The sequence below is a fragment of the Artemia sp. Qi Xiang Cuo genome, chromosome 5, assembly GCF_049724085.1.
Source record: "Artemia sp. Qi Xiang Cuo chromosome 5, ASM4972408v1, whole genome shotgun sequence".
Classification (NCBI taxonomy): domain Eukaryota; kingdom Metazoa; phylum Arthropoda; class Branchiopoda; order Anostraca; family Artemiidae; genus Artemia; species Artemia sp. Qi Xiang Cuo.
In genome coordinates this window covers 49,055,268-49,080,190 of record NC_142798.1, presented here as the reverse complement: position 1 = coordinate 49,080,190, position 24,923 = coordinate 49,055,268, and the positions used below count along the sequence as shown (strand labels likewise).

General features: G+C 37.4%; 1 protein-coding gene across 2 annotated transcripts in view; it reads right to left on the bottom strand.

Moving 5' to 3' along the window:
* Wdr37 (WD repeat domain 37) overlaps window positions 1-24,923 on the bottom strand; it is an 81,149-nt gene that overhangs the window by 18,737 nt on the left and 37,489 nt on the right. For both annotated transcript variants that reach the window (XM_089089673.1, XM_089089674.1), the window contains exons 4-6: window positions 22,971-23,165; window positions 17,981-18,153; window positions 12,631-12,886 (exon numbers count right to left, since the gene is read on the bottom strand). In XM_089089673.1, the coding sequence (XP_088945799.1) occupies window positions 12,631-12,886; window positions 17,981-18,153; window positions 22,971-23,165 (624 nt within the window). The remainder of the gene's footprint in view (window positions 1-12,630; window positions 12,887-17,980; window positions 18,154-22,970; window positions 23,166-24,923) is intronic.

Genomic DNA, 24,923 nt, shown 5'->3' with positions numbered 1-24,923 from the left:
AATGGCTATATTTGGTTTTTTGAAAACAGGGAAGAAGTGATTTCGAGGATAAGCTCCCGGGCCCTAGGAAAGCTTGACCTCTAATTATACACCCGATAAGACACCATCTCCAGGAAACGGTGGTCGGAGGTTTGTAACATTGAGCCCTGTTTGTCCCGTGAATGTAAAGTCAGAAGAGGATAAACATTCGGACGTTTCTTAGTTTAATTGCGAGTTCAGAAAAGCAGTTACTACTATCCCTCTGCAACCGCTAGGACCGGAAATCGCTTAACATTGTGGTGGGTCGCCTCTTTATAGAGGCACAAGTGTGCCTCCTTGATACCGGTAAAATAGGTAAATTACGTAATATAGGTAAAATACCAATTTTACGGCGGTCCGTAAAATTATGGTAAAATACATAAAATACCCAGTTTTTCCGTGATCAATTTTACCAGTTACAAAACTAGTTGGAACCTACTATCAGCAAAAAAAAAAAAAAAAAAAAAAAAAAAAAAAACGGTTTCACAAACATGAGATGTAAAAAAAGCATCAGGCTCCAATTAGGTACTTTTTTTTATAGGAGGTTGGAAAATAAAAAAAAGAGGAAAAACAAGAAACATGCGTTTCTTTCGCGTCTACAGAAATACATAAAAGAGCTCAACGCTATTATTAAAATTAATTGAAAAAATTTTCCGAAAAATAAGTTTTTCAAAGAAAAGTAAAGGCCATTTTCAACTTAAGCTCAACAGATACAAATACCTTTTAGAATTCAAACTCAAAACGACCAGAAATTACTATTAAAGAATAAATAAAACCCAAAACGAACAGAAATTAAATGAACAATCATAGCAAAAACAACATAGAACAAGTAATAATATAAATGAATAAATAAATCTTAAAGCGAGTAATGCTTAGATTGAATATGAAAATCAAGCTTAAAACGAAAAAAAATTGTTTCCTATTGAAGTATAAATGAAACTTAAAACGAACAGAAATTAAATAAATAATCAATGCAAACAAACACAATAGATATTAATGTAAATTAATAAATAAATCTTAAAACGAGTGAAACTTAAATTGAATATGCAAATCAAGCTTGAAACAACAAAAATCACCACAAACAAGAGTTTGTAGTGACCTCCTTCTCTCACTGTAAAAGTCTAAAACCTACTGCGTCATTGGCGCTTTCCTGAATACTATATGCGTCTTGAACAATCTTAGAAAGTATAAACAACATCAAATTGAATATTTGATGTATAATGATATTAATTGTTGAAAGATCCATCAGTTCAAGAATTTATTTCACTGTAATTGTATTTTATTTTCGAAGCTGTAAGAACTGGAAAAGAAAATATTTGTAATATAATCCGTTTTCAGTTAAGCGCCAAGTTTTAGTTACAGTTAGGAAAGGAGGCAGTATCCAATCACTTGTTTGTAGGGAAACTATGTTCGTCTTTAACAACTTTAAAAAGAGCTTATAAATTAAACTGAACATTTGATGTATAATTATGGTAGTTACCAAAAGCTCATCACTTCAAAGTGCTGTTATAATTTTATTACTTATTTTCAATGTTAAGCACAAAGGAGAATGTTGGTCATAAAATCGGTTTTTTTAGTAAAGTACCACTGATGAAATGGGTTTTAGACTTGAACAGTGGGAAAAGGAGGTCCTATCCAATCTCTTGTTTGTGGTGATTTTTGTTCGTTTCAAGCTTGATTTGCATATTCAATTTAAGTTTCACTCGTTTTAAGATTTATTTATTAATTTACATTCATATCTATAGTATGTTTGTTTGCATTGATTGTTTATTTAATTTCTGTTCGTATTAAGTTTCATTTATATTTCAATTATTTGAAAAAAACTACGTTTTCTAAAGAGTTAAAGAGGCTGAGTCACAAGTTCGAACCTTAAAACGTATAGGGATGAGGAGGTTTAGTTGGGGGGCTCCCCCCCCCCCCCCAAACCCCCCGCTTTTGCAGCCTCTTTTTTTAAGATTTTTATTTTGGGGGTGTACCGCCCCCCTCAACCCCCGCTTTTTCCCTTGCAAAGAAATGGTTTGCTACACGAACGAAGTCTGCTTGAATTTTTACCGTAAGAACATCCTATTGCATCTCTTTGATTAGAAACAGTACTGAGCCTGTTTGCTGGATTATTTACAGGAGATTTTTCCCTAACCGATAACAAGCTATAATGTGATGAACTTAACAATTTTGAACAGAAAAAACAGGGAACAGAAGAAGAGTTCAGCATAAACAAGCAGTTTAGTTTCAGGTAGGTTCAGCTTCATCTATTTTTCCATCATACATAATCACACTGAATACATAACTATACCTGGTACAGAGACAAGTTTGTAGTTATAACTGTAACAGACTGAGTTGTCATTGGCAAATTCTCTGGAGATTAAAAAAAAATGCCATTGAAACAGTTTCATTCGTGTTGGTACGACCAACTGATTGCAGGCTACAGGACTTAAAAAATCTTAACGAAATAGGCTGCAAAAGCGGGGGGTATGAGGGGGGGGGGCGGCAGCCCCCCAACAGTGCCTTCCAATCCCTGTACATTTTAAGGTTCAAACTTCTGACTCAGCCTCTTTAACTCTTTAGAAAACGTAGTTTTTTTCAAATAATTTCTGTACATTTTCGTACAATTTGTTACTTATTATTGCTTGACTAACTGTTAGCTGATCGTGTAAGGAGTTAAAGTTGGGGGGCTGCCGCCCCCAAACCCCCCGCTTTTGAAGATTCTTGTGTTAAGGCTTTTAATTCATGAATACTCAAATCAAATGCACAGTAAAATTTTCTTTTTTCAACTTTTCTTCGAGCATGCGGGAATACGGCATGTTATCAAAGCAGTGGAGACTCACCAGTAAGCTGAAGGCCCACTGTGATATTCTTCTGGATACGCCTGTTGAGCCGAAAGATTTAATAGATTGGATTTAAAAAAGAAACTGAGTTTCTTTTTTAAACTTTAAATTTAAGAGATACTACTTTAAATTCAATATATAAAAAACGTACTCTGACAGGAAATCGAACCCAAGTCTTCCGCATGACAGACAGGATTATTGACCACTGTACCAGCATAGACTCTTTTCGAAATGTTTTTAGTCTCTTAAATCTATTTTCAACGCCAGCAAGTTAAAAGAACGATTTTTGTTTTTTGTCAAAAAAAAATTATGGTAAAGTGCTGGAATTTCTGGAACGTTGCAGTCGGTCTTTTCAAGTTAAGAGGACTATTTTGATCTAATTTAATAATGAAATACTATGCTTTTAGGAATTACAAAAATTAACATGGGCTCTTATAAATGTAAATTCGGGGGATAATTTTTTTGGTCTGAAAATATCAAAAGACCCTAACAGGTCAAATTCCGCTTCGAATGAGTCCTCATTCACCCGGATCCGTGGCCAACTGTGGCCTGTAGGCGTGGCGGATAAAAAAATAACTTGATGAACATTAAGTGGCTATATTTGGTTTTAGGAACACAGGGAAGGAGTGATAGGATTGAGCTGAAATTTTGAGGATAAGCTCCCAGGCCCTAGGAAGACTTATCCTCTAAATTTCAGCCCGATCGGACAACGTTAACGGGAGGCTGGGGTGGGCGGGTCGAAACTTCCGGCCCAATGTCCCCCATGAAGATAAAGTCGGAGGGGGGGTGGTGAAATTTTGCATGTTTTTTAGTTTGAGTTTAGGCTACAAAATGCGATCACCGCCGTCTCTCTGCGACCACTAGGACCAAAAATCGCTTAACATTGTGGTGGGTCGCCTCTTTAAAGAGGCACAAGTGTACCTCCTTGATAGGAAAATATTTTTTTTCGTTTTAAGCTTGATTTTCATCTTCAATCTAAGCATTAGTCGCTTTAAGATCTATTTATTCATTTATATTATTACTTGTTTTACGTTTTTGCTATAATTGTTTATTTAATTTCTGTTCGTTTTGGGTTTCATTTATTCTTTAATAGTAATTTCTGGTCATTTTTAGTTTGGATTTTAAAAGGTATTCGTACCTGCTGAGCTTAAGTTTAAAATGGCCTTTACTTTTCTTTGAAAAACTTATTCTTCGGAAATTTTTTTTTAATTAATTTTTGTTCGTTTTTGATTCCAAAAAATTTCAAGTTTTTAAAAATTATTTATTTCAAAATTAAAGTTAAAAAAAATCAACTATTCATCAAAGTATCAAAACTGATATCAAAGTAAGAATATCAAAGGGAAAAAAGGGGTTTGTGTGAACCTCAGACTTTTTATTATTTGATGTTTGAACTATTTTTCACAAAATTGCTATCTCAAAATTTTTATCGGATGGGTTTGGGGAAAATGGGCGTAGGGGGACTAGATTAGGCTTCGGTCTGTTTTGACTCTTTAAAAGTGAACTAGAACTTTCTATTTTCAATCAAATGAGCCCTCTCTGAAGTTTATATGAGTATCCCTTCTATAAGAACCATATTGTAAACAGTGTTCGATTGTATACAAAGCGGCAGTTCTCCAAATGTCTCGCCTTGCATCGCTATCGTGTGATTGATGAAAATAGTGAGTCGCTACGAGTCGATCCAAATAAAATTTGGAAGTTTGTAAAAAAGAATCGATCTACTAAAGCACCTATTAACGAATCCGTCCCTAGTAAAAGTGAATGGAATAGTTATTTTCTGAGCAAGTTTGCTGCACCTGATCCTGAATTGGAGTGCCAGTTTGAGAGAGATCTTGATCTTTGTTTAGAATCTTTGGAACCGGATCTTGGCCACTCAGTGACTATGTCGGATGTTCGTTTAGCTATTCTCAAACAAAAAAAGAAGTACTCTAAAGGAGTAGATAATATCTGTGGTATGCATCTGATTATCGGTAGTGAACTGTTAATAGTAAATCTGGCACTTATGTTCCAAATGATTTTTAGTTTTGGTCTAGTGCCAGATATTTTTTTTACCGGTGTAATCACCCCTGTCATCAAGAAAGGTAAAGACCCATCTGAATGTTGTTCTTACCGCCCGATAACCGTTGCTTCCGTTTTTTGTAATTTGTTAGAGTTATTAGTTATTGAGGAGATAAAGTTTGTTTGTAGTACACCAGATTCGCAGTACGGTTTCAAGAGAAATATTAGCCGCGAGCACGTGCATAGCCTATTATCTAATGTTTTGTTGGATGCAGATGCTAAAGGAGAAACCATGGTACTTGCAGGCCACGACGTCCGCGGAGCGTTTGATTCGGGTATCCATGCACAACTGCTTGTCTCTGCGTTTAAGAGAGTTCTTGACATATCTTATAGGAACATGTATTTTAAGTTGAAGGTTAGAGTAAGGGTACTAAAAAACCAGAGCCCGACTGTATCTGATTTCCTCATACCAGTACGAAAAGGTATTCGCCAAGGGGCTTCATAATCACCGTCTCTTTATAATAACAGTATCATCGAGGCTCAGAAGACGGTGAAAACGTGCTTTATTTTTCGTGGAATTGATTTGTCTCTTTTTAATTATGCCGATGACATTTTAAATCTGAGTAGATCCGTCAGTGGCATAGAGAGTAATTTCAGAGTTTTGTCCAATGAATATGCTAGCATAGGCCTAGAATTCAACTCCAGCAAAAGCGAGGTGGTTGTCTTCAATGGTTGTAAGAATGAGTTGGCACCTGTCATATTTGCACTAGGTAGTAATACTGTTACTGCAGCAGCATCAATGACTTACCTTGGTTTGCCAATTGGGTCTAATCTTAAAGCTACCCGATCCTGTCTAATAAATGATTTCAAACAGAAAGTCCAAAAAGCGTAAGGGATGATTCTATCATGCAAACGCCTATATAACCGCCGCATTCTAGCACGGATCTTCAATTCCTTTGCCACCCCTCATATCTTAGCTTTGTCACCTTTCTGGTCTTTGCTCACTGTTGATGATAAAAAACAATCCGTACAGTGTTCTATAAGTTTGCAAAATATCTGCTTAGCCTTCCCCCCTGGCAAAGAAACCGCCCGATTTCATCACGTTACGGACTCTATGACCCCTTCGTCGTGATCGTGACCAGGAGGGAAAAGTTCAAGAAATCTTTAGACCCAACGCATAGTATGTTTGAAGCTATAGTTAGTACTGTTTAATGGCTGTCTTTTTATGTAAATAGTTTCGCCATTGGTTTTTGAAGTATTAATTTAAGTTGCTCATTTGTTTGATGTGTTGTTGTTTTCTTTTCATTTTCTCTCTACTCCATTTTTACTTTTTTTGTATTGCTAAAGATGGGTAATAAAAATCATTCATTCATTCATATATCCCCTGAGTATAACTTACAACGCCTGTCCCTGGGTCCTGAGGGGTTGTGTCGACCCTGGAGTTTTAATATCTGATGGTTGAACTATTTTTAACAAAATGATCACCTGAAATTTTTATCAGATGGGTTTGTCCATCCGATTCACCCAAAGGCGTTGAGGGCGGGAAGGGTTATTTGCCCTCCGATCTTTTTTCACTCTGAGAAAATGAACTACAACGTTTAATTTCCATTCAAATGAACCCACTCTGAAATTTATACGAGCATATCGTCCATAAGAACCATATATGCCCCAGAGCAATACTTACAACGCCTGCCCCAGCCCTGGGGGGGGGGGGGGAGGGCTGTGTCGACACAGGAGTTTTTGTTATATGATCTTTGAACTGTTTTTTTTTAAAATGGCTACCTCAAATTGGGGGGGGGGGGGCAGTTGCCCTCTGATCACGTTTGACTCTTAAACAGGGCAATAGCACTCTCGATTTCCAATCGAATGAGCCACCTTTCAAGGTTATACGACGACCCCGTCTATATGAAGTGCCTCTGGGAAAAAAATAAATGGAGAGTGGGGGGAGGCTAGCCGCAATCCAATCACTTTTGACTCTTAAAGTAAATTACAAATTTCAATTTCCAATCAAATGAGCCCTCTAGGAAGTTTATACGAGCATCCCTTCCATAACAACCATATATGTCCCCAGGGCATAATTTACAACGCCTAACCCCGGACCCTGGGGGGCTGTGTCGACAACGGAGTTTTTTGTTATCAGAACTTTGAACTATTTTTAACAAAATGTCTATCTCAAAATTTTATCTGATGCATTTAGGGCGTGGATGAGGAGGGGGGGCTAGTTGCCCTACGATCTCTTTTGACTCTAAAAAGTGAACTAAAACTTTCAATTTCAAATCAAATGAGCCCTCTCCGAAGTTTATAAGAGCATCCCTTTCATAAGAACTATATATGCCCCAAGAGCGCTACTCATAATGCCTGCCTCCGGGTCCTGGCGTGTTCCGTCGACACAGGAATTTTTCTCATCTGACCTTTGAACTATTTTTAATAAAATGGGTATTATAAAATTTTATCAGATGGGCTTGGGGAAAAAAGGGTGTGTGAGGGGGGGGGGGGGCTAGTTGCCCTCGCATATATTTTGAATCTTAAAAATTGAACTAAAACTTTCAATTTCCAATATAATGAGCCCCCTCTGAAGTTTATACGAGCATCCCTTTCATAAGAACCATATACGCCCCCAGGACAACACTTAGAACGTCTATCCCCCAGGCTCTGGGGAGCGTTTTCGTTATGTAATTTTTGAACAATTTCCAAAAGACTGGCTATCTCAAAATTTATAGCGGACAGGTTTGGGGAAAAAGATCGTGGGGGGGATAGTTTAACTCTCTTGACTCTTTTCTTATCCGAACTTTGAAATATTTTTAACAAAATGTCTATCTCAAAATTTTAATCAGATGTGTTTTGAAAAAGAAGGCGTGGGGGGGGGGGGGCTAGCTGCCCTGGGATCTCTTTTGACAATTAAAAAGTGAGCTCGAACTTTCAATATCCAATCAAATGAGCCCTCTCTGAAGTTTATACGAGCATCCCTTTCATACGAACAATATATGCCCCAGGGCATAATTTACAGCGCCGGCCCCCCGGGCCCTGGGGGGGTTTGCCGGCCCCTGAGTTTTGGTTATCTGCTTTTGGAGAAATTTTTTACTTAATGGTTAATCCAAAATTTTTATTGATGCATTTGGGAAAAAGGGCGTGGGGGGGGCCTCCAATATCTTTTGACTCCAAAAAAATGAACTAGAACTTGAAATTTCCAATCAAATGAGCCATCTCTGAAATTTTTACGAGCATCCCCAAAGCATAACTTATAACACCTGCCCTCGAGCCCTGGGAGGCTGTGTTGACCCCTGAGTTTTCTTTATATGGTCTTTGAACTATTTAAAAAAAATCTATCTCAAAGGTCTTATTTAATGGGTTTGAGGAAAAAAGGGCGTAGAGGGGGGGGGGGGGGGGGCTAGGTGCCCTCAAATCTCTTTTGACTCCTAAAAAGTGAACTAGAGCTTTTAATTTATAGTCAAATGAGCTCTCTTTGAAGCTTATACAAGTATACCGTCCATGTGAACCATTCTGGCCCCAAGTGCGTGACTTAAGACACCAGCCCCTGGGCCCAAGTGGGTAATGCTAACATAGGAGTCTGTTTTATCTTACCTTTGAAGTATTTTTAAAAAAAAAGTTATCTTAAAATTTTATTGGATGCATTTGGGAAAAAAGGGTTTGGGGGGGGGGGAAGCTGCTTACCCTCCAATATCTTTTGACATTTAAAAAGTGAACTAAAACTTTCCATTTCCAACTAAATGAGTCGTCTCTGAAGTTCATACGAGCATTCCTTCCAGAAGAACCATATATGCCCCCAGGTCTTAACTTATAACCTTTGCCCCTGAACACTGTGGGGGGAGTGTCCTTCTCAAACATATAATTTCCAGAACTTTCAACTACGTTGAACAAAATGGCTATATCAAAATTTTGATTGGATGTGTTTGGGGAAATGGTGGGCGTGGAAGGGGTGTCAGTTGCCTTAAAATCACTTTCGACTATTAAAAAGGGAATTAGCCATTTAAATTTCAAATCGAATGAGCCCTTTCTGAAGTTTCTACGACAACGTTGTCTATACAAAACCTTATATGCCCCCGGGGCTTAACTTACAACCCTCGCCTGAGGGCATCCTCAAAGACCTAATTTCCAGAACTTAAAACTACGTTTAATAAAATAACTATCTCAAAATTTTGACTGGATTTGTTTGGGGGAATGATGGGCGTGGGGGGGGGGGGTTAGTTGCCCTCCAATCACTTTCGACTATTAAAAAGGGCACTAGCACATTGAATTTCCTATAGAATGAGCCTTTTTTGAAGTTTCTACGACAACACCTTCTATAAAAACCTTATATGCCCCCAGGGCATAACTTAAAACCCTTGCCCTGAGGGTGGTGGGGGATTGTCCTAATCAAAAAAATATTTTCATCTGGAAATCAACTATGGTGAACAAAATAGCTATCTCAAAATTTTAATTGGATATACTTGGGGGAATGATGGTGGGGGGGGGGGCTAGTTGCCCTCCAATCACTTTCGACTATTAAAAAGGGCACTTTCCCTTTGAACTTCTAATCGAATGAGCCTTTCTTGAAGTTTCTACGACAACGCCTTCTATAAAAACCTTATATGCCCCCAGGGCATAACTCAAAACCCTTGCCCTGAGGGTTGTGGGGAGTTTCCTCCTCAAAAATATATTTTCTATCTGGAAATCAACTACGCTGAACAAAATTACTATCTCAATATTTTGATTGGATGTGTTTGGGAAAATGATGAGCGTGGAGGGGGGCTAGTTGCCCTCGCATATCTTTTGACTCTTAAAAATTGAACTAGAACTTTCAATTTCCAATCAAATGAGTCCCCTCTGAAGTTTAAACGAGCATCCATTTCATAAGAACCATATACACCCCCAGGACAACACTTACAACGTCTATCCCCCGGGCTTTGGGGGGTATTTTTGTTATCTAATTTTTGAACAATTTCCAAAACACTGACTATCTAAAAATTTGTAGCGGACAGGTTTGGGGAAAAAGAGCGTGGGGTGATAGTTTAACTCTCTTGACTCTTAAAAAGTAAGCTAGAACTTTCAATTTCCAGTCAAATGAGCCCTCTTTGAAGTTTATATGAGAATTCCTTTCATAAGAACAATACATGCCCTTAGGGCATAACTTAGAATGCTTTCCTCTGTGCCCTTGGGGGTTCTATTGAAACCGGATTTTTTCTTAACCGACCTTTGAACTATTTTTAACAAAATGTCTATATCAAAATTTTCATCAGATGTGTTTGGAAAAAGAAGGCGTGGGGGAGGGGGGGGGGGGCTAGCTGCGCGCGGATCTATCTTGGCTATTAAAAATTGAGCTCGAACTTTAAATATCCAAACAAATGTACTCTCTCTGAAGTTTATTCAAGCATCCCTGTCATACTAACCACATATTCCCCATGGCATAATTTACAACGCCTGCCCCCCGGGCCCTTGGGGGTTGTGACGACACCTGAGTTTTTGTTATCTGACTTTTGAGCAATTTTTAACTTAATGGTTATCTCACATTTTTTGTTGATGCATTTGGGGAGAAAGGGGCATGGGGGGGGGGGCTAGTCGGCCTCCAATCCCTTTTTACTCTAAAAAACTGAACTAGAACTTTAAAATTCCAATCAAATGAGCCATCTCTGAATTTTTTACGAGCATCTCTTCAATAAGAACCATATATTCCCCCAAAGCATAACTTACAACACTTGCCCTCGGGCCCTGGGGGGCTGTGTTGACCCCTGAGTTTTCTTTATGATATTTGAACTACTTTAAAAAAAAGCTATCTCAAAGGTCTTATCGGATGGGTTTGAGGAAAAAAGGGCGTGGAGGGGGAGGGGGGGGGCTATATAATCTTTGAACTATTTTTAACAAAATAGATATCTTTTGGATGCATTTAGGAAAAAAGGGTTTGGAGGGGGGGGGGAGCTTCTTACCCTCCAATATCTTTTGACACTTAAAAAGTGAACTAGAACTTTCAATTTCCAATCAATTGAGTCCTCTCTGAAGTTTATACGAGTATTCCTTCCATAAGAACCATATATGCCCCCAGGACATAACTTATAACCCTTGCCCCTGAAGACTGGGGAGCGTCCTACTCAAACATATAATTTCCAGAACTTTCAACTGCGTTGAACAAAATGGCTATATCAAAATTTTGATTGGATGTGTTTGGGGAAATGGTGGGCGTGGAAGGGGTGGCAATTGCCTTAGAATCAGTTTCCACTATTAAAAAGGGAACAAGCCATTTAAATTTGCAATTTAATGAGCCCTTTCTGAAGTTTCTACGACAACGTTGTCTATACAAAACCTTATATACCCCCGGGCCATAATTTACAACGCTCGCCCTGAGGGCTGTGGGGCAGTTGTCATCCTCAAAGACCTAATTTACAGAACTTAAAACTAAGTTTAATAAAATGACTATCTCAAAATTTTGATTGGATGTGTTTGGGAGAATGATGGGTGTGGGGGGAGGGAGGGGGGGGGGCTATTTGCCCTCCAATCACTTTCGACTATTATAAAGGGCACTAGCCCTTTGAATTTCCAATCGAATGAGCCTTTTTTAGAGTTTCTACAACAACGCCTTCTATAAAAACCTTATATACCCCCAGGGCATAACTTAAAACCCTTGCCCTGAGGGTTAAGGGGGATTGTCCTCCTCAAAAACATATTTTCTATCTGGGAATCAACTACGTTGAACAAAATGGCTATCTCAAAATTTTGATTGGATGTGTTTAGGGAAATGATGGGCGTGAGGGGGGGGGCTAGTTGCCCTCCAATCACTTTCGACTATTAAAAAGGGCACTAGCCCTTTGAATTTCCAATCGAATGAGCCTGTTTTGAAGTTTCTACGACAACGCCTTCTATAAAAACCTTATATGCAACCCAGGGCATAACTTAAAACCCCTGCCCTGAGGGTTGTGGGGGAGTGTTCTCCTCAAAAATATATTTTCTATCTGGAAATCAACTACGCTGAACAAAATTACTATCTCAAAATTTTGATTGGATGTGTTTAGGGGAATGATGCGCGTGGGGGGGGGGGGCTAGGTGCCCTCCAATCATTTTCAACTATTAAAAAGGGCACAAGAACTCTCGATTTCCAATCGAATGAGCCCCCTTTGAAGTTTCTACGACGACCCCTTCCATATGAAGTGCCTTTAGGATAAAAATAATAATAAATAAACAAGAAAACATTGGAGCCGTATGGCATTTACTATAGGCAACGCTACAGCGTTGCCTCTGATATAAGCAATATGCGACTTACGCCTTACACAAAGAAACAATTGCTATAAATACTGAATGTACTATACTTGAAATTTTCTTTTAGGTGATGAAATACCATTATTGAGATACTTATGAAGAGTGCTGAACAATGTGACGAGTACTTCTGACATCATAAAACTAGTTCGGAGAGAACCGAAGATTATATCTGTAATGGGAGATCTCCAACACCAACAGAAACGTTTCAGATCGCCTAGCCAAATTATTTGATTAGGTTAAATCAATGTTAGATTGCTGCCTAAATCCCTGCGAATGCATCATGTAAGCAAAAAAAAAAAAAAAGAAAAAAGAAAAAAAGAAGGATCTTAAAGGGTATCAAACTAAGTTTATGCCACAGGTGCTTATGGGTGTGGCAAGAACTGGGGAAAGTTTGTAAAGAAGCAAAAGAAAACAATAAAAAAAAACTAAACTTACATCGTTTAAAGTTTTCCAGTTTTTCAGTGAGCTACTTTTTTCATACAAATGTCTTATTTTTGACAACGAAGGCATACACCTTAAACAGTAAAACAAAATAAATGATACTAACCAGAAAGTGTTTGTAGACGTTCCGTAGTTGATAAATCATATAGAATTGCGGTCCTATCCCATGATGCTGAAATAATTTGATCTCCTCCAGATAGCCAGTCTGCAGCAATCACCACATTATTATGACCATTCAATTCACATACAGGCGTGCGTAATGGAGCAGCACAAAAAGGTGGGGAGTCCATTACATCATCACCAGCAGGCCTTTCATCAAAATAATTGCTTGAATCCAATTCATCTTCAGAAGAAGTCGCTTTCTAAAAAAGAAGCAGTTGGTTCATTGACATGAATGCGAAGGAATCCGAAGGTGGCACGAGACTAATTTATTAAAATAAAACACAAAAAAACGAAGATCATTAGCGGAAGAATTTCTTGTAAAAAAAAAGAGAAAAAAATTGTCATTAAGGAAGACATCGGAAGGTTTTTTTTCGCAAAAGGAAGGGTAAAACTGATCTAAATCCGGTGAAAGAGGAGGGACCTTGCTTGTACAAGGGAATTTTCAATAGCGTTTCTAGTTATAGAAGGAAACTAAGATTTAACAGAGTCAAGGTCACACAACCGCCCCTCCTCCCCAGCTCCACTTTCTGATTCCATCAGTGTCAAACCAAACTGGTGCAATGGCTCGTACGGTAAATATAGGAAAGTAAAATCTTTTTCTAATAGTCTATAAGAAATAGGAATAGTATGCCTAGTTGTTTTTCACTAGATGTAGTTAATTTTCCCTTCATTTAAAGAAATTCTGTCCTGACTTCAAGTAACACACGAGCTCACAAACACTGCCGTGACGTAATATAGAGTTCGGACATATGAAAAAACCTGAATTGGTACTAATTTTGAATGTCTTTAACCGTTCAAGTGTGTGCTAGAATGTTGAAAATTTAATTGGACCAGTAGCCTAGAGTTTATTTTAACAACAAACAGAGTTTATTTTGTTTTTGCGGGGGGGGGGGGGAGTGCGAGGACGATAAAGTAAGGCTGTGGACCACCCTGGGAAACAAGGTGCTTTGAAGAAGTGTAAGGTTGCCTTCTGATTGGCTAAAGCCCTTAAAAAGAGTACTAAAAATTTTAACATGCGATTGGAGGAACTCTCTTCCAAGCTTCTACGTAACATTTCTATAATTCTAATAATATTTGTATGACATGTACTTAATGTATTTTTAATTTTGGGCAATCACAATTCAATCTTAACGGTTTTTGATGACTAACATTGAATCATTTAGGACCATTACTTCAGAATTTTCCGATTGATCGTGAATTAAAAGATGCACAACGTTCTTATATTTGAAAATTTGGGGATAGATGGAGGGCAAACGAGCCGAAGGGTTACTTTGGGTCTTCGTCATACAATTTGAAAATTCTAGTGCAACTCTGATTTCTCTAAGGCGAAGGGTGTTTACCTGTCTATTAAGAAGTATCTATAAATCATATTATGGAATGTTGGCAAAACTTGGGGCTCTTATTCTTAAGAAATATCATTTCACCCCCCCCCCCCCACCCGAGGCTTATTTTTTTTACCTTCCAATCGTTCTGACTAATGGATCGCTGACTTTGGGGGCAAGCAGCAGAGGGGAGAGAACTTGCCGGAAGCGCGGTATAGGTACCTGCCAGTTTTAATTAGCCTTAAATTGCAGGAAACAGGTGAGCAGGTCTCGACACTTCCCTTGCTCCTGGTTATCTGTACGGCTACTCAACCCTTTTCTCTGTTTAAGTGAGAGGAATGGCAAAAATCGAGTATTTATATAGCCCTTTATTAAATTTTATTCAGCGTTCCCTGAATTTTAAAGATATTCCCCATGAATCAGTTGTAAGCACTGCCGTGAAATTTTTTGACAAGGAATCTGTCACATCAGCCATAAGATGTTTACGAGAGCTGTTAATCAAAGAGGTTACTATATTGAAAGAGCACAGAAACATAATTAGTACACATTTCCTTGTAGAAGACGTGATCCATGCTCTGAAAGATCGGGATGCAAAGGGTCGTTTCCCATTCAAACTCACTATCATTGACCCATCTCAGACTCCTACCATGCATCATTAGCATGCAAATTAAATGAAAGTGGGGAAAAAGTTAATGCATGGCTAGACCGATGGAATGTCGAAAAAAAACGTAGCCCAATCCCAGTGAATCTTTAAGCATCCCAATTCATGTGAAAGAACCACCCCCCGAAATTTACAAATCTGGTCAAAAACAAAAAAAAAAAAAAATATCGACTCTAATGGTGCCTCCGGAACAGTTCAGAAGATAGATAATTTAGATAAGTTTTACTACTGATGACGGTCACTGTATATGTGACCGAAATATCTGGTATTTTGTGAATTTCTATCACTGTTATCATCATCACTGTCTACTAAAAGGATTTTATCCCTATTTGAACTTTTATTTATAGTTCAGAAGATAGTAACGTGAAGCCATACGCTGGTATTGTATGCTAAGACCAAGAAAGATGCAGAAGCAATAGCTAATAGCACAAAATTCCTGTCTATGGCTAAGTTTGTCCCGGAGGATACTACAAATGAGAAGATTGAGTCTGCTATGGAAGGGATCGAAGAAGCCAAACGCTGTGGTACTAGCAAGTCAGTGAAGCTAACATTCCGAGACATAGATATTCTTGAAAAAAGCGCTGAAACAAGGTATTTATGTCGGTTATTGCCATATCAAGGTGGACAAATACGTTGCCGTACCTCCGAGATGTTTCAAATGCCAAAAGTTCAACCATTTGCAACGAGACTGCTCTAATATTACGAAGGGTTCTCAGTGGTCTGGTGATCACGAACATTGTAAAGACAACCTATGTAACCTAGAGTCCCTAGCCCTAGCGGTTTTATCGTCGCATCAGTGAGACTTGGGATGCTGGTTAAGCAACACAAGTCAGACAAGGATTATTATCTGTGGGGACTTTGATTACCAGCTCTTAGATGACGACCGTTTCTTCACTATACTTAGGAGGTGTCTGCAAGACACTATGACTTCAGTCTCAAAATCCCAGTCCTTTAATTTTGTTAATAGCTCATCCCTGGCCACATCAGATATCGATCACTTTTTTTGAACTTCCAACTCCCAACGGGGATGAAAGATGTTGTGCACACTGAACACAATTGTAGCGATCATTTTGGAATTGGCTTATTAGTACCATTCTTAATCCGCAAGTGGTGCTCCGTTCGTCCGATCATGGCACATAAAGAGTAATTGGCATAGAGTAGATCAATCTTTGTACAAAAGCATCCTTGACTCGACTCTTGGTAAAATTAAAGTACCGTTCCACCTGCTAGCTCATGGTCAAAGAGAAAACAGAATAGCTCTGAATATCATTTGCTCCAAAATCGTACACTCAATGAAGTTGGTAGAATCAGTCTCTGCGCCAGTGGCAAAAGTGTACCCCAACACTCGTAAAAAAAGATGGGATAACCTACTTGTCACGTTCATCGAGAATAGATCCAAATACAGGTACTAATTGTGGAAGGATTGCGACAGGCCCCGCTCTGGAGTAGTTTTTCAGTGTTTTTCGTATGCCAAAAAAGTATTCAACCGTACTGTCGAGAATATACAAGAACAAGTAGATGAATTGTCAAATGATTGTAAAAATGCCCCAAACATCCTGTGGAAGCGATTCCTATCAAACATGGCTAATGCTGATTTGCAAAGTCCCATTTCTGATGAAAGTTGGGTAAACCATTACAAGCATGTGTTCGCGCCACCACCCAATGAGCTGGACTCCACTTTCAGATCTAAGCTAGGAAGGTAGACAGGTAGCTCAAAACTTCGCCGTACTGCGCTCATTATATCTAAATGGCATGTTGAAACAATTGCAAAAACATTGAAAAAGAACAAGTGTATGGGGCTCGATAAGATCTCTCCAAGACGCTTACAACATGGCACAGAACTTCTACATGAGTATTTAGCCCTACTGTTTCAAATGTGCCTTGAGCACGGACTCACATCTGCCAACTTTCACGGGGTGGCCGCACATCCAATATTCTGAAAAGAATAAAGATCCACTGATTTGTAAAAGCTACAGGCCAATCACAGTATCGTCGGTTATCAGCAAGGTATTTGAGAAAGTACTGCAACCTCATATAATGTCATATGCTTTGATGAGAGACAAACAGTTTGGATTCAGGAATGGATTGACTATGGACACGCCCATCGGCTACTAAAGAGACTAATAACAATAACACCTCTGATCAAAAAGCCACTGTTCGTCTGCAGCGTCGACATTGCTTCTACCTTCGACTCAATCGTCCACTCGCAAGCACTGTGCTGCCTATTAGATTCATGTGTAGATTCAAACATTGTCCTAGTTCTCCATGATTGGTACTCCCTCACGTACATCCGTCTTGTTTTGGGATGGGAAATAATCGCTGGACACTTTAGGCAAAAGCTTTATGAGCCCATTGAGCTTTCTAAGGCAGTTCGACAAGGGTCTTCTGTTCATATTCAATTCTGCAATTTATTCCGTAATTAGACTCATTCGAGGGACATTTTGATGGAGGGCGGGGATCGCAGTCTTATTTCATATGCAGATGATTTGTAAGTAGCGCGCTAAGGGGTTTAAAAGAGAACCTTCACCTCCTAGTGACCCTACAAGGAAGAATAGGACTACGGGTCAACATTTAAAAAGATAAATGATAGTTTTTAACGGTGTTAATTCGCCAAATGTTAATATCGTCATCGATAGTATTAGAATCCAGCAACCCCAGTCTCTGAAATACTTTGGCATTACTTATGGCCAGACGCTTAGAACCACTAGAGGCCTGTTGACCGATTCAATTTGTAGATGAATCCGATCGGCTTATGGGAAATCTGTTAAATGCATGATGTCACTCAATCGCTCTATTGTTTCACAGCCTTTCAATCCGTTGTCTCTTTCATAATCTATTATATATCGCCCTCGTGGGAAATGTTGTCTTTCACCGAGCGTCGAAAAATACGGAGCACTTATTAATGATACGCAAAATTTTTGCTGAGACTTCCACTAAGGTTCTCTAAAAAGGATATTTCATTGATATATAGAATATACAATCCATCAACTAAAGTGATCGACAGTTAGCTATGTTTTTTTTTCTTTTTTTTTCATTTGTTACTCCGCTTTTTTCTCTTTTTTATTGTAAGCGGGCACAAATATATATATATATATATATATATATATATATATATATATACATGTATAATAGCTTACTCGTCAAAGCTGGGACGTATATAATAACGTGGAAAAGGGTTTGAAATAGTATTGAGCTAACTTGCAGCACCGGTGCTTTAATAATAAACTTAATTGACTTTAAAGTGGAGCCCTTTAAGCATTGCTTCCTGAGTTACAGAGAGGATTATGAAGTTATACAGGAAAATAGCTTACTAGTTGATCTTGTGAAATAGCAAGCTGCCACACATGGCAAGTATGATCTCCAGATGCTGTTAAAACTAAATCTCTATTTGGATGAAACTTAATTGAATTGACAGATCCACTATGACCCTGATATTGAAGGAGGCAACGACCATTATCTATACTCCAGATTCCAGCGTAAAAATCTAAAATGAAAACAAAGGAAAAAAAATGAAGAGCTATCAGGTTTGAATATTCGATGGCCATGTAATATTTTTTGACAATTAAAACTATCATATCGAGAAAATTTTAACCAACGTTCACAAACTAAAGGAACACTCACTTTAATCACAAAAGAATAGTAATTATACAACGATATAGTTAGGGCCTAGTCTTAATAAAATATTGGAAGAAACATTAGATTCTAGATTAGTGGATTGGTTAATAAGATAAAGGAGTTTTAAGAAGGAAAAGAAACGGATTCGACAAGGTTATAAATCTGTACCATAGACTCCTAGTCTTTCAGGCGCTTGCAGAAAATATGCAAATGTATAGCCTATACGTACCACTTTTACATTTAGAAAAAGCTTTCGATAGTTGACCGGGGTTTCTTATGCCGGCCCCATTTTCCACCTTTTTTTGAAAATCAGGCTAATTTTCTCAGACTCCTAACTTTCGATGGATAAATTTAAGCATAATGAAATTTATATCTTTGGAATTTTGATAAATAGCCAAATCTTTTGATACATATATTGTTATTAAAACTTCGTTTTTTTAGTTTCCGTTTCTATTATCACGACTCACTCATGCTTGTAGTTTGGTACCACCAACTGTTAATTGAAAAACATAAGGACAACTCAATATAAAAGAAAAACAACATTTCTATGCCAGCTACAGAACAAGCAAATACACGAAGTGGGCTATTTGGAAACAAAAAAAAAGACTAGACGTGCCTTACCTTCGATCCTTAAATCGATGTGAATTTTCAAATAATCTAATAAATTACACTCAAGGATTTAGAGGTAATCTTTCTTCTTTATCACTCGTTGGGAACGGAAGGAACTTAGTTACAAGTTTCCCTAAGGTACAAGTTAAGACATTCTGGTAAAACGGTGTCCTGACCATTAAAACTGTGTAGTATTTTTACATTATAACCAGGGGGCTCATTTCAAACCAACTTATTTTAAGCAAACTATGGAGAAATTTATGGAGAAGGTAAGCTTTTATTTGGTCGATAACTGAATGTTTTTATATATTTTTCCTCATATGCATATGGACAAGCCGTATCTTTATTTGGTTGACAATTGCATAGCTTCATTAGATGTTTCTTTAGTTTAAGTGGTAAAAAGGAGGAGGGAGGCTCTGGAGAGTCCATTAGCTCCTAAAGCCATAGAATCTGGTGAACAAAACACATCAGAGAGGCAACAAGCAACCTTGTCTATTTGTAGGACCTTCTTTTCTTATATTTAGAACCGTTCATTCGAATTCAAAATGTAATACACTAAAGTAAAAACTCTGAAAATAAAGAACCATAATAAGCTTCAACTAGGCAAATCGAAGCCAAAATGTTATTAACAACAGTAATCTAAAAAGTCCTTCTAAAAGACAATTTGATGACATAACAGTTTTTTCTTCGAAAGTCTACAGAGGGTAGAACTAGCTATAAGCACTAAGAAAAATAAGAGATTGACTCTAAAAGAACATTTATAAGGAAAATTTGTCTTTTCGACTCGTAAAACAACATTCATCTCACCCAACAAAAAGTTACATGACGAGTTCTATCACTCTCAAAAAATCTGAATGGCCAAGAAGATGACTTCTAGCATTAATAAAGTCCAAAGCAATTAATTCAAAACTTATAGCAGCTTTTCCCTAGTCCAGTGTCATATGTTATTTCGGTAACTGTGTCCACTGTGTCCTAGGGATATGTTCTGTGTGCACTGCTGCCCCAGGGAGGAAAAGAGAATAGGAACCAAACAAATTTTTTAAAGCCGGCCTCTGAGTCTGGAAAAGAGCTATTCGCTAAATGGGCTATTTCGAAAAACTGGAAAAGTTTGTACGAAAACTGTCATGTCAACGAAATGTATAGAATATTTTCCACTAAAATACGGATAGCTTATGATGTATATTTTCCAGAGAAGACAGTCACAGTAAAATCAGCTGAAAAGCCCTGGGTTAAATCGCGCCTGAAAAGGCTGATACGTAAATGCAACAGGCTCCATAAAAAGGGGAAGATAGGTGAAGCTTCCAAGCTGAGAAATCAAGTGCTCTATGAATGTAAATTGGCTGACAAGTCCTACGGTTCAAAATGAACGAGCTCATGACCACAAACCCAGCCGGTTACTATAAACGATGACGGCTTCTCACTGGCTCCTCTGTAAAGCAAAGTGTAAACGTATACGACGAATCTGGGAATAAGCTCGACGCAAACGCTATTAATAAGTATTTTGCTAGTATTTGCGGGAGCAATCCACCAATTTCCAGTGTTCCCGCTTTGGCTGTTCCATCTGAAATACCTGTGATTTTCCCTCACGAAGTTGCAAAGGTTCTTGAGAGACTTGACCCCAGTAAGGCAACTTACCCTGGAGAGTGGAGACATTCCAGAAACCATGTACAAAGAAAACGCAGCCTTGCTAGCTGAACCTTTGACTGCCTTTTTAAACCAATACATGTTGAGTGGTACCTTTCCGGATGATAAAAAAAAAAAAAAACACTTGTAAAGCCAATACCTAAAGTTTCGAATCCAAAAGGGGCGAGTGACCTACGACCTATATATTTGACCCCTATTGTATCTAAAGTTTTCGAACATTTTCTAAGGAAATGGTTACTAGAAGATTTCTGTGATAAAATAGATGCCTGTCAGTATGGATTTATCAAAGAATCTAGCACAGTACAATATCTAATCAAAATTGTGAAAGAAGCCTTGGAGCATCTAGAAAATAAAGATGCATTTGTAGAAATATTGCAAGCAGACTTAGAAAAGGCTTTCGAAAAATCAAGCCATCCGGATATTCTTGAATCAATGACAGATTTTAGAGATTTTTTAATTCAGATAGTTTATAGTTTTTTACACGGACGGCAACAGTGTGTTAGTGCTGATGGGGTACAATCGGATTTTCTTGAGGTTTTCTGTGGAATACCCCAAGGTACCAAAATGGGACCTGTTTTATTTTTAATACTGTGTAACAAAACTGCGATTTGGCATGAAAACAGAGCAAAGTTTGCAGATGATTTGTCATTGCTGATACTTCATAAGCTAGAATCCATGATTAGTGCGGATGGCATAATTCGCCGTTTGGAGGCTGACTGTGAAGAAAAACGGCTTTCTAATAGGAAAAAGTCAGCACTTATGAGGGTCTCGTTTTTGAAAAAAAAAGTTCCTAGTCAAAGTGATATAAATGTGTCAATTGTAAATAATATGACAATTTTAGGTATGACTTTTAACTCAAAAACGTCATGGATGGATCATGTAAATAATTGTACTACGAAGGCAAATATAGCGTTGCGTAATCTAGTCACAATTCAGCGATTCGGTTTTAGTCTTTTTTCACTGTTGAATTTTTATAAACTGTAAATTCGGAGTCTTTTAGAGTATGCTTGTCCTGTGTGGCATCCGGGGCTAAATAAAAAGCGAAAAAAAGACCTTGAAAATGTACAGAAAAGAGATATCCATGTGATATCAGGTTTGGAATTCACGAATTACGGTGAAAGCCTTAAAATCCTTGGCTTAGAAAGACTTGATTCCAGGCGACACCAGCTTACAATGGCCTTTGGCCAGAAGCCTTTGGAGTCAAGCAGGCATCGAGATTTGCTCCCTGAACCGGCATGAACAGGGTGTAATACAAGGCATCAGAATAAAATCGAGCCTTGTAAGCCCGTGGCTACCAACCGATACAGATTGTCTTTTCGACAGTATTTTCTGTCTCATTTTAATAAATGACTGACAAGGAAGAGTGATTATTTAAATAATATCGTGTCTCATTTAATTCTTGTTATTTGACATAATAAGTTCGTATCGTATCGTATCGTAACGGTTCCTAGTTATATTTGTACACAATTTATTTCGCAGCATTGTTAGACTTCTTCAAAATATTAGATGGGAAAAAAAAAAGTTTTTCCATGGAAAGTAAGGAGCAAATTAGAACTTACAACAGGCACAAATTAGTTTGCATAAGATGCCAATTCTGCGGCAAAAGAAAAATGACGAGAAATTAACACAGATAAAGGTGTTACTGCCGCTTCTAGACCACCATCCCACAACCACCCAAAGAAGTGCGTCATTTGGCGCTATACTGAAAATAATACATATTTTGAACCCTCTTTTTGTCGCAACTAACAAAATAATAACAATAATAACCCCACGAACAATCACGTTCCCAACAATCAGGAAAAAAATGTATCAGAATAGCTCATTTGTGATAATCAATTTATTTTTACTGTTTCAAAACAACATTTATTTTGTTTATATTTATTTTCTTTTCTTCAGATCCGAACAGAAATAAAGAAAATTTATAGCTAAATAAAGCTTTTAAAGCTTCAATTAGTCAAATCTGTTTAGTTCTTAATAAACTGCAAATTATACTCTAGCGTTTAGGACGGTTGAATTCTCATTCATTTCAATTTCTGTTTCAGGATTTTATTGAATCACTCGTAGTAATCTCTGTTCGTTTTACGAAGACAAGGTTTCAAGAAGACAAGAACTTCAACTTATTATAGGTTTTAATATCGCCCATAACTTTTCATAGTAATCTGTATTGCGCCATTATGCTGACATCCGCAAATGACTTCAAATTCAAAGGATCTCAAACGACGCTAAAAAGTTTCACTTAGGATTACCATAAAATATTTTCAAAAAACATCAGATACACTCTATGATTTAGGGCATTACGGTAAGTTATATCTCAAATTCTGAATTTCTTTTAGCTTATAATGAGAGAAAATAGCATTCAAAATACTTCACCTTTTTATATCTTCTTTATTTAGTTTTGCTGCATGAATGAGCATTGTTAACTGAATTACTTACCAGCAGACGCGGTTCCAAACACTGCGATCCCAGGTTTAGTTGATATTTCCCAAATACCATCCCTATGGCCACGGTATTCTCGAACCAAAGTACAAGAATAAGATGGCCCTTTGAAACTAGAAACAATTTTACTTGTTTGAGCTTTCAAGCGATATCCAGGCTTAAATCTTGGCACTTCTTTTGGCTGACCTAGGGCTGAAAATAAAAACATGATCAATTTATATCCTATCGAGGGAGAGAGAAGAGAGAAGAGAAAGAGAGAGGGAGGGAGGGAGAGAGAGAGAGAGAGGGAGGGAGGGAGAGAGAGAGAGAGATTATACATCTCTGCAGATATATATATTTGCATATCATTTTTTTTGGCAAAAATGATTTCCAATAATAAGATAATTTCAAAGAATTTATTCAAAGAAAGTATCTTTAAAAATAGTAGATATTATCTTATAAAAAGATATAGACTCAACTTTGTTTAAAGACAACAAAACAGAAAACACTTTACAAATGACCCAGACAAGGATTTATTTCAGAAACAGACTGGTACAAAAAAGTATTTTTTTGAAAAAAAAACTGGAATAGGTGATTAGAATCGCTTGGCCCCATTTAAGACCAAAAATTATGCAGATTCTATATCTCTATCCATTTTTTTTAGTAGAAGTATCAATAATGTTTTTTTTTGCTAACTATTAAAAATGTTTGTTTTAGCAATGAATGAAATGAACATTTTGACTGAGATTTTATAATTTTCCTAAAATTTAAACTCCGATCCTTTGTACTAGAAATGTTATCTCTTAAGCAGAAAAGCTTAAAATAAATATTCCCCGAAACTATCTCCATTAAAAGCCGAATAAAAATCAGTAAAAGAATTCTCAAATTTTTTATTAATTTCTTTTTAAAGAAAAGTAAAGAGTAAACTCCAAACAATGCAAAAATGAAAAAAGTAAAACTGTTAAAAATATATTTCGCTTTAAGTAAAGCACAAATAAAAATCTAGCCTTTAGGAGGTTTGAGGTAGCGATAGCCCTACTTTTATTTGTAGTGATTATTCATCTGCAGTTTGGATTGATCATTCATTTTAATTTTCGTTTGTTCTAGGTTTCATTTATACATTATAGTAATATATGTTATTTTAACAGTTTGACTTCCTCATTCATTTTTATTTTGCTTGTTTTGGGTTTCATTGATTCATAGTCGTTTCTAATCACATTAATTTTAACTTGTTATGTGACATTATTTCAGCTTGTAACAGGTTTTAATATTGTTCTGAACTTTTCTTTTAAAAACTTTTTAGAAAAAACGTTTTTAAGATTAATTATAGAATTTGATCGGGCTAGTTTTGCAAAGTAAACACTTCTGTATGCATCAGGGGCTTAATGCACATAGTAATTTTGGGTAGTTATGATTTCAAGGACATTATTTTGACCCAATGACATATTTTAAGTTGTATTTATTTTCTTACCCTATAGCAACTCTACCACAGACAGTTGCAAAAAATCTTTAACAGTACCAAGAAAAACATTGAGAAAATCAAATTCTACTTTATCCATCGGTAAAAACAAGAAACATCAGTATAACAATATTATGGTCCTGTTTTTGGATGTTGCAAAAGCTTTCTATGGTCTGGCATAAAGGCCTGTTGAAAAAAATCCAATTCCCATGGAATTCATGGTCAGCTCCTTTACATTCTTAGGAGTTTTCAAACTCATTACATTCCCTGTGTAGCTAACGACGGCTTTACTTACAGTGAGTCTCTAGCAAAGGTTAGGGTTCCTCAGGATAGTATCCTGGGACCCACACTTTACCTGGCATACTTCAACAGCATAGGGGACACTCTCATTCACCCTTTATTCCATTGTGCTGACAATAGGGGAGACCGGGGTTATCCCGGACAGCTCCTTTTGGGAAGCTATGTTCAGGAACCTATTGGACCGATTGGTGACTTCGAAGGCTCAAACTATA